The 10793-nt window shown below is 34.0% G+C and overlaps 1 protein-coding gene across 1 annotated transcript; it reads right to left on the minus strand.

Moving 5' to 3' along the window:
- Positions 1-629: 629 nt before the first annotated feature.
- Positions 630-2499, minus strand: LOC139867005 (CBL-interacting serine/threonine-protein kinase 25-like). The gene is made up of 2 exons (XM_071855313.1): positions 2164-2499; positions 630-1784 (listed from the first exon to the last, which is right to left on the minus strand). Exons 1-2 carry the CDS (start codon positions 2366-2368, stop codon positions 646-648), a joined length of 1344 nt encoding a protein of 447 aa, XP_071711414.1. The 5' UTR covers positions 2369-2499; the 3' UTR covers positions 630-645.
- Between the last annotated feature and the right edge of the window lie 8294 nt (positions 2500-10793).

Here is a 10793-nt window from a genome sequence, read left to right on the forward strand (position 1 = left end):
TAAATCGTCGTTAAATTAGCATTTCATTTGATATTCAACGGATATCCATTAACCCGCTTAATCTATCGGATATGAATATGGACGGATGAAATGAAATTAAAGGGATATAGATATGTATGAATAAAAACTAAATAAATATGGACGTGGATATGTATGAGAACTTGACCGTTTCAACGAGTCAACCAAACACGTAAACTAAAACCATCCATTTTTTCCTTTTTTTTCCCATACGTGGTGCTCTTTGAAGTTTTATCATCACTATCTTTTCTAAAGGCAATATCATCACTATCACTATACTGTATATTCCTTAGAAAAAAAGTGAACAGTTATGGTAAATATAAATTTACACGTAGTCACTAGTAAATTTTCTGTTACGAGATGTTAAAAGGATTAACACATGAGAAATTAGTCATGTGCTCGACACATGAGTTAACAAGATTAACTCGAAGATTAGCTATACATGTTAACCAAATACGATCGAGCCTATGTATCTTGATCGATTAGCCAAAACCGAACGGAACGAACCAAATTAAACAACTTGATTCACATGTAGTAAAACTCGCATCTTACTTAAAAACAAAAACGTTTTTGTACATTGGAAGAGTAGTACCGTACTCCACATCTATCAAACTAAAATTAACTAATTTAACTGTTATCTTCTCCTTGCCACTTCCATACGATATCTTGTAGGGCAGGTCGAACATCATCTTCACAAAACTTTTTGTATTCTAAGGTATCACCAGCCGACTTCGAAAACTCGACAACCGCCACTTCGGGTGCAACCTCAAACACCTCAACCGTAACTGCCAACTTCCCTTTTCGGCCCTCCGATAGCCCCTGCATCCTCACTTTATACTCACTTTGTTTCGACCTCGAAATCTTCAAGTTAAACTTCTTAGCAACTAATTCAAGTTTACCAACAATCGATGAAGCCGAGTTTCTCGAAGTAAACAATGACCCCGACTTTCGCTTGTTCTCAAACATGCTTGATAAGTCAAAACCCGATGACATCGCGGAAATAAACTCGAACGCGTTGTAAAACGGAGGCGAAGATTTTACTTTTGTAACTTCATGTTCAGGCTCGAGCTCGGGCTCATTTTCTTTAAGAGAAAAGGCTAATGGCCTTTGAAAACCTTTCAAAAACCACGGTGATCTCATAATCGCCGGGATCGTTGTCCTTCGTGAAGGATCAACGATTAAAATCTTCGATATCAAGCGTCGTGCATCGGACGAAATCCACGGTGGATATTCGTATTCGGCTTTGAAGATCCTTTTATACATATGCATCAAATTTTCATCTTGAAACGGTAAAAAACCGGCTAACAAAACATACAAAATCACCCCACAGGACCAAATATCAGCTTTCGCACCATCATACCCTTTTCGCCTTAAAACCTCCGGTGCAACGTATGCCGGTGTACCACACTGCGTATGTAATAACCCGTCGTTTCTTAATTGCTCCGGTAACGAAGATAACCCGAAATCCGATACTTTTAAGTCGCCATTTTCATCTAATAACAAATTCTCGGGCTTTAAATCGCGATGAGAGACACCGCGACTATGACAAAAATCGACCGCGCTGATTAATTGTTGAAAATACTTTTTTGCTACATCTTCTTTTAATTTTCCTTTTAAAACTTTGGCAAAAAGCTCACCACCGGTTACATATTCCATGACGAAATATATTTTTCGTTTTGTTGCCATTACTTCTTTTAATTCAACCACGTTTGGGTGCCGTACAAGCCTCATAACCGAAATTTCACGAGTTATTTGATCCATCATACCTGAAAAAAATACATAAACCTATAATGATTAAACATATTGAAATGCTTGAAATTTATGTGTAGTTAGCAATTATTATTTATTATTATTATTATTATTATATGAATTATACCATTATACTATATAGATGACCAGATAATACTAAACAGATAAGGTTTTCTCTGTTCAGAATAATTGGATTTAGAATATTTTTATTCATACAAGGCATAACCGGTTTAACCGTTTCCAACCCTTTTCAAGTGATTTTTGACCCTTTTCTTGATCACTCAAAATATGTTTATAGTGAGATTTAAATCTAATACCACTTGTAAGGAATCAATAACTCAATAACTAATATATTTTGAGATGGTAAATAAAAAAATACTAAATTTTACTGTGTACCTTCTTTACGAACTTGATCTTTCTTGATGACTTTAATCGCAACACTTTCGGACGTCACAAGATCCTTCGCGTAGTAAACTTTAGCAAACGTCCCTTGACCCAATAATCTCCCCATCTCGTACTTTCCAAAAATAACATTCCGGCCATCGGCCCCAACTCGACAATTTTCGATACAATCTTCCATTTTTTCTTCTCTTCTAATCATTAAAATGGGAGGTTAATTGGATGTAATAAGTTAATTAGAGTCGTATAGTGAGTACGTCTCCATATTAGAGTTGAAAAGTATATTCTATTCAAGACTTTACGCTAAGTTTTTTGTTGAATTTATAAAAGTTTCAAGCCGCATAAATGGGGGATTTAAAGAAAGTGTGTTGGGCAACAAAGGGCCCCAAATAGTGTGGAGCGAGTTTGTTTAGTTATGGTTGATTGGAGGACATAGTTTTGCTGGAATTTCAATTAGCGACCACAAGGTCCACAACCCATGGTTTTTTGCATTATTGGTGACGGATCCAATTGTTGTTTGTCACGTGTCATGCCTTTACAAGGAAATGATATTTTCATAATGATGATTGAAGTATTTTAAGTATGGGATTTGTGATGATGATTAAGTAGTTTTAAATGTTTGATGGGTTTGGGTATTAGTATGTGATGTTAGATTAATAGAGCTAATCAGTGGCTATTATTTTATTATGAATTATAAAATGAAATTAGATGGTAAGAAAGCAATTAGAACTAACTAGTTTTCGAACCCTCGCTTCGCATCGGCGGTTCAGTTTTCAATGTATTTCATTGCGTTTAGTTTGTAAAAAAAATTTCGTGGCTAACGATGATGTCGTTGAAGCGCAATTCGAGTCGAACTAAAAGGTATAACCCGTCAAAGATTTAAATGTTATTTTAAATTAACAATATATGTACATCTCCGTGTTTCGTTATGGAATTTTTAATTTTTAAAAATTTAACGCAATTAAGTCGTTATCTTATTTTAACACTTCGTATGATTTAAGAGTAGAAGATTTACTGAGATATATCCAAAAAATCACTAAATAATCAAAAAATAATAATAAGACCAATATGTCTTTGTTGTTAATAGATGAAAATAGTTACGGAACCTGCGAGTGAAAAATCAACATGTATGAAAAGTTCCACAAATATTTAGCATTTTTTAAAAAGCATTCGTTTTGCGTATAGTTAGTGACATTGCGTTCATAAAGTTATTTCGAGCTTAACGATGGTGTCGGAAACATTTAACTCGTTGCGAGCGAGAAGAAATGACTCGTTGAATATTGGGTGGAGTTTATTTAAGATTTTTTTATGAAAATGTTGATTTGACACTTTACCCCCTGTTTTGGGGGTCGATTTTATTTTTGAACAAAGTGTGGATTTTTTTTGGTGAAATGGAATTTAGTTAGAATTAAAAAAAAAAGTGAAAAAACGAAAACGCTCTTGATACTATTCATAACTTTTGTCTAATAGATAACAAGTATTCGGGTCGGCCCGCTTCGCTGGACTCAAAATCGCTAGCCGAAAAAAACGCCCCCTGCAAGAATCGAACCTGCACCCATCTGGAAACAATAAAGGCAACCAAGCCACCCAACCACTTATGTGTTTGTGTTATTATGTTAGATTTAATGATATTTATATACTAAAAAACGTCGCTATCAAAAAAGCTACTATATGTAAAGATGGAGGGTTGTAGGTGAAGAAATTGCATTTAAGTTTCAAATAAATAGTTCCTTTTTTTTTTGTCTTGTTGTGTTTTCCAAATAAATAAATATATATATATATATAATAATATAGTAATGTCACATAAGAAAATGAGTCATATGAGTTTTGATTAGTTGTTCCCTTAGAATATATTAATCTTATTTTATGAACATTAATTTAAATTATAATTTTATATAAATATCTAGATTTTTGGAGTAACTAATAATAAAATAATCATAAAAGTAATTAAAGAGTTTATTAAATATATTTTGTGATTTATTTGAAAATGTAAGCTTATGAATGTACGCATAGCTTTAGCTTTTAGGCATGGAATATTATATTATATTATATTATATTATACCTACATACTTACTAATATGCATACTAATATGCATGGGAGAATTTGTAGTTTCATTTGTATCCGGATGTCGTTTTGAGTTTGCGTTCACATTACACCCGGCCCCTCAAATTCGACCTCATATACACAACGACCCCTAACTTTTTACTATTTCAGGGGTAAAAACCGTAACTATATAATTTTAAAAAAAAAAAATGATTCCACCCGTATTTTTAACGGGCCCTATCTTCTCGCTCGGTCCGAGTTAAATTTTTCCGAAATCACCGTTCAACTCGAAAAAATCAGACGGACACAACGGGACTAACTATGCGCGAAACGGACATCGTTAAAAAAACACTAAATAACGGGTCCTATATTCTCGCTTGGTGCGAGCTAAATTTTTCCGAGACCACCGTTCAACTCAATATTATTTTACGAACACAACGCGACTAACTATACGCGAAACGGACATCGTCAAAAAAACACTAAATATTTCGAGCTATATTTCATACATATACGTACACGTCCAACAAACAACCCAATCTACTAGATATACTAGGTACCAAACAACGTATATACAAATATGACCGCGCGTTGAATACAACCGCAGCAACGCGCGGTCGAATTTTTTCTAGTTTAGGTCTATAAAGTACACTATCAAAGATTTTTGAAAAAGTTATTTATTTGTTGAACTAGTGGAAGGTATTAAGTAAAAAAGAAGCAGAAAAGAAAAAGAAAGAAACAACGGAAAAAAATTTGATGATGATTTTCTTTCCATCATTATCATTATATTATATTACAACTAATACATTAAGTTTTATATTATATTATATTATTTATTATAATAATAAAACGAATATTCTCTCTAGGATATTTTTAAAACATTATTTCTCTTTTATTATCTCGAAAGTTTTTTTTAGTTGTCGTATCGTGTCCTCGTGATTGTGTGTATTCTTTAGTTTCGTGCCTTGTATGTGCGTGCGTCCTTTTTTGCGGTTGTGTGTTGGTTCGTGTAATTGTCTAGCTCTTTGCTAGTCTTTTTTCGTATACTGTTTTATTCTTATTAATAAAATATGCTTGCCTTTCAAAAAAAATATTATAATGTCTTGTATGGAAATCCATGTATGTCGATAGACAAAATAATGCATACATTGCAACTAATGCAATTTAATATTCAAACTAAATCTTTGACGTGGCATAATGACATTAGGGATCTGACAAAAGTTAAAAACTATGAAAAATAAATATAGAACCGTGATAATATTTTTTTTTAAAAAGCAAATCAGAAACTTTTATTAAGCACCAGAGAAATACATACAGAGCAACAAAACACTCACAAAATACGAGCTTTGTTGACACACCAAAGCCGAAAAGCATTACGGATGCGCCACATCATCTTGAGATGCGCAGCATCTGCTGAATTTCTGATTTTCTTTTATCGTTTTAACACTTGTAAGCTCAAATCTTCTATACTTTTAAGTTTTAACCATAATCTCTTAAACTGTTTTTTCCCTTGAACCATCTTTTACATCAAATAAACGTCAAACATCTTCAAATTCTCTCGAAACGATCAAAATAAGACCGGATATTGCTATGAATAATATATTGTTGGAAAATGATCTGATGAGTCAAAATGTTTTTGCAGGAGTTTAGAGTCTGAATGTTAGAGTCTGGAGTTGCAGAATCTGTTTGTGTGAACGGTTTAATTACTTGGTAAAGAAGCTATGGGAATTCTGGAGATCTGGATAAATATTTAGAAGATCACGTTTTGATTTGATATTATCTCTAGAAGATAAACACTGATTTGTTTAGAATATTAATAAGTTTTAGTTTATCTTTTCCTATCTTTTAGTCAAGTAGTTTTGGAAACCAAATCTTGGAGATTTGGTTTAACCTTGTATAAATAGGGGTACGATGTTCATTGTATTTTGCATCTCTCAAGCACGATTACTTTGTCTTTCATATTATATATCATTCGTGTTCTCTCAATTTTGTTCATATAATTTGTATCTATTGTTTATTGAGAGTTTAGTGTTCATAATCAAGTTATTGTGAACTAACAACTGGTATCAGAGCGGGTTTGGTGTAAATCCAACTTGGTAATCTTAAAACGATCCATACTTTGATTTAAGATGTCTACCAGTTCCATCCCAACTCCAGTTATGGCTGGAAAAGGTGTGCCAATTTTCGATGGCACAGACTTTGCAACTTGGAAGCTAAAAGTTCTATGGTTTCTTGGTTCGATTCATGAAGATGCTGAACAAGTTCTTACAGTAGGACCTATTATACCTGGTACAATGGTTGAAGCTGTTCCTGCTACAAGTACTGCTGCTGCTCAACCTGCTTATCTTCGTGAAAAACCAAGAGATAAGTGGACAGAAGCAGAAGCCATAAAGTTCAAGCTTGATAGCAAGATAAGAAGTATTATAGGTAATGGTGTTACTGTTCCAATTCTCAGGAAGATCAGTCATGCTAAAACTGCAAAAGCTATGTGGGATCTCTTGCTTAATGACTATGAAGGTGTCACAGTTGTTAAGACTCAGAAGAAAAAGAATCTGATAAGGTGTTATGAAAATTTTACTGCTCAGCCTAAAGAATCATTGAGTGATCTTCATTCAAGATTCCAGGTTCTGATTAATGATCTTGAAAGTGTTGGTGTAGAGAAAACACAACAAGTGTTGTGTCAAAAGTTCATTGAACTGTTACCTTCAAACTTTGAATCTGTGATTACATCAATGGTAATCAGTGAAAAGATAGACACTTATGAACTAAGTGAGTTGTTTGGCATATTGTCAAACTTTGAAGAATCACAGTTGAAGAACAAGATCAATGCTAAGAGAGTTGTTAAAGATCCAGAAGCTGCATTGATAGCTACTACTAAGAAGAACAAGCAATTGTTCTCTAGTTACTCTAGTAGGGTTGATTCTGAAAGTGATGAGACCTCTGATGATAGTGATTCTGATGTAGATGAGGAGATTCAGGATCTGGAAAGTCAAGTGGCTCTTTTGACTCAAAGGATTGAGCAGAAGAAGTTTGGTTTTAAGAAGGGTAAAGGCAAGAGTTCTTTTGATCCAAAGAAAGCTAAATGTTTCAAGTGTGGCAAGGTAGGTCATATAGCTGCTGATTGCTGGTCCAAGAGTGAAGGAGGTTCAAGTTTCAACAAACCTGTTGACAAAGCAAGAAAGTATAAACTCAAGTACAAGAAGATGAAAGGTGAAGCAGAAAAGTTGAAGAATAAAGAACAGGAGAAAGCATTGTACACAGAAGCATGGGAAGATGAAGATTCATCATCTGATGATGAAGAGGATAAGTGTCTGATGGCTATAATTGAAAAGGATAGTGAGTCTAGCAAGTTTGAGGAAGATTTGAAAGCTATTGAGAAGATGGATAAAGACTCTACTTGTAACAAAGGTTCTGCCTATAAGGTACAAAACTTTGTAAACTATCTTAATAATGAAAAAGTGAGAATGTTTCAGTATTTGTTGCTTGATTTCAATTGGTGCTTAGAAGATAGTGACAGGTTAAGAACACAGATCATTGAGCTTAAGAACACCATCAAAGATAAAGATGCTGAAATTAAAGTATTAAAAGAATGTGAGGTAGAACTTGACACATACAAAATGGCATATTCAGAAGAAACTAAACGGTTAAATACTGAATTAGGAAGATCAATTAAAAAGGCAAACCATTATGAAAATATTTGCAAATCTTGGTGTGTTTCTTCCAAAAAGAATTCTGATGCTATTGCTAAGCAAGTACCAAATGATGTCAAAGCTATACTTGGTGAAAACTACACATTAGATAATAATGTGGAAGTTGATCCTATTATATTTAAGCCTGACATTTTACCAAATACTTTTATAAAATTTGATGGTGAGAGAAAAATTTTAACTAATGCTTTTGTAAGATCAACTGAGTTTGTAAAATCATTAGAACCTGTTAAACCTTCAGAGACTATAATTTTAGACTGTAGAAATCCATCAGAGTCTGAACTATTGAAACCTTCAGACTCTAACAGTTTAGTCTCTAAAAGTAAAAGTGTATGTTCTGACCTAGAATCTGACACCCAAGAATCAAGTAGCATAAGTGATACTGAATCATCTTCTGATAGTGTCACTTGTCCAGATCCTAAATGGTCAACTAAAAGAAAGTCAAAGTCAAAACAGGCTAAGACTATTAAAAAACTGAAAAGGAGAATTTCAAAGCTTAGTGAAAGATTAAAGGGTCAAGAAAAATTCTCAAAATCATCTTGTTTTCCTGAAAATTTCAAAAAGGTATGGAAACCTAAAGTTTGTGAAAATAAAGGTGTTTTGAAAACAGTGATGGATAAGTTGATCTGGATTGGTAACAAAGCTTTTGTATGGAGAGTTAAATACACTCCATCTGAACCCACTGCAAAGTGGGTTCCCCCTAAGATTTAATCATTTTTCTTTTGCTTGTGTCTTGTGTAGCAGGGTAATAAGTGGTATTTAGACAGTGGTTGCTCAAGACACATGACTGGATGCAAAGAGCATCTTGTAGGGTTTGTAGAAGAAAAGGGTCCTTCTGTGAGATATGGTGATAATTCTGTTGCAAAAACTATTGGTTATGGTACTGTTATTGCTGGAAGTGTGTCATTCAAGAAAGTTGCTTTAGTTGAAGGATTAAAGCATAATCTGCTAAGTGTGAGTCAAATTGCTGATGAAGATTGTGAGATCAGAATAAGAAAGAAAGCTGGAATTATTTATGATCCTAAAGGAAGACCAACTCTTGTTGCCTGGAGATTTCAAAATGTGTATATGCTGGATTTGGATTCTGTTGATTCTGAAATTGAAACATGCTTGTATTCTCAGTCTGTTCCAGAACTTAATTGGCTTTGGCATAAAAGGCTATCTCATCTGAATTTTAAAAATATTAATGAGCTTTCCAAAAAGAAGCTTGTTAGAGGTTTGCCTCAGCAACCTTTCAAGAAAGATAAACCTTGTTCTGCTTGCATTATGGGTAAACAAACCAAAACAAAGTTTCCCTCAAAATCCCTAGCTACTATTAGTGATCCACTTCATATGCTTCATATGGATCTTTTTGGTCCAATGAACACTAGTAGTCTAGGTGGGAAAAGATACACTTTGGTTGTTGTTGATGAGTATTCAAGGTTTACCTGGGTTATCTTTTTAGCTGCAAAGAGTGATGCTCCTGAAGAAATCATTAATTTAATCAAGAAAGAGCAGGTTCAAAAAGGTGTTCTTGTTAAACAATTGAGAAGTGACCATGGCACTGAGTTCAAGAATGTTACTTTAATTGAATTTTGTGAAGAATCTGGAATTGGTCAAAATTTCTCAGCTGTTAGAACTCCACAACAGAATGGAGTTGCTGAGAGAAGAAATAGAACACTTATTGAGGCAGCCAGAACCATGTTATGTCAATCAAATGTTGCACTCAGATTCTGGGCAGAAGCTGTCAATACAGCTTGTTATACTCAAAACAGGTCATTAATTGTGAAGAGACATGGCAAAACTCCCTATGAATTGTATCATAAAAAGGTGCCTACTATTCATTACTTTCATGTATTTGGATGTAAGTGCTATATTTTGAATCAAAGGGATCAGCTTGAAAAGATGAGGCCAAAATCTGATGAAGGTGTGTTTATTGGTTATTCTTCTGTGTCTAAAGCATATAGAGTGTATAATAAGAGGAGGATGAAGATTGAAGAATCCATTAATGTTTCCTTTGATGAAAGTCCCATTGAAATGGATCAATCCTCTAGTTCTGAGCATTCTGCACTTGGTGAATTGTCAAATTTAATTTCTGGTAACAGTACTCAGACTCTAGATTCAGAGTCTGAGACAGATGAATTTAATTTGTCTGGACTGAAACATTCTGCAGATAATGCTCTCACTGAAGAAGTTCAACAAGAAGATGAGCCAATTGTTATTCATGAAGATGATCAACCTTCCAATACTACTGTGAATCCTGTTGTTCATATTAGAAAATCTTCTAGAAATATTGTTATTCCAAAGCATCTTGAAGATTATGTTGTAGATCCTACTGGTTTACCTAAAACTGGTTCTTCATCTCAGACACCTGTGTCTGATTTTGCAATTGCTAATTATTGTTTCTTCTCAAATTTTCTTTCACTCATTGAACCCAAAGAAGTAGATGAAGCATTGTCAGATAATGATTGGGTTGAAGCTATGACTGAAGAATTGACAGAGTTTGAAAGAAATGATGTGTGGGAATTGGTTCCAAAACCTGAAGGTAAAACTGCAATTGGCACTAAGTGGGTTTATAGAAACAAGGTTGATAAAGATGGTATTGTGGTTAGAAACAAAGCAAGGTTGGTGGCTCAAGGGTATAGACAAGAAGAAGGTATAGATTATGATGAGACATTTGCTCCTGTTGCTAGAATTGAAGCAATCAGATTGTTTCTAGCTTATGCCTCAGATAAAGACTTTGTGGTGTTTCAAATGGATGTGAAGAGTGCTTTTCTGAATGGTATTTTGCAAGAAGAGGTGTATGTGAAACAACCTCCTGGTTTCAAAAATAAGAAGTTTCCAAAGCATGTTTACAGGTTGAAGAAAGCTTTGTATGGTCTGAAACAAGCTCCCAGAGC

Source organism: Rutidosis leptorrhynchoides, chromosome 9, assembly GCF_046630445.1.
Source record: "Rutidosis leptorrhynchoides isolate AG116_Rl617_1_P2 chromosome 9, CSIRO_AGI_Rlap_v1, whole genome shotgun sequence".
In the NCBI taxonomy this organism is placed as follows: domain Eukaryota; kingdom Viridiplantae; phylum Streptophyta; class Magnoliopsida; order Asterales; family Asteraceae; genus Rutidosis; species Rutidosis leptorrhynchoides.

Coding starts and splice junctions, on each gene's coding strand:
- LOC139867005 (XM_071855313.1), bottom strand. CDS start 2,368: ATGATTAGAAGAGAAGAAAAAATGGAAGATTGTATCGAAAATTGTCGA. Junction 1,785..2,163: donor AGATCAAGTTCGTAAAGAAG/GTACACAGTAAA, acceptor TATTTTTTTCAG/GTATGATGGATCAAATAACT.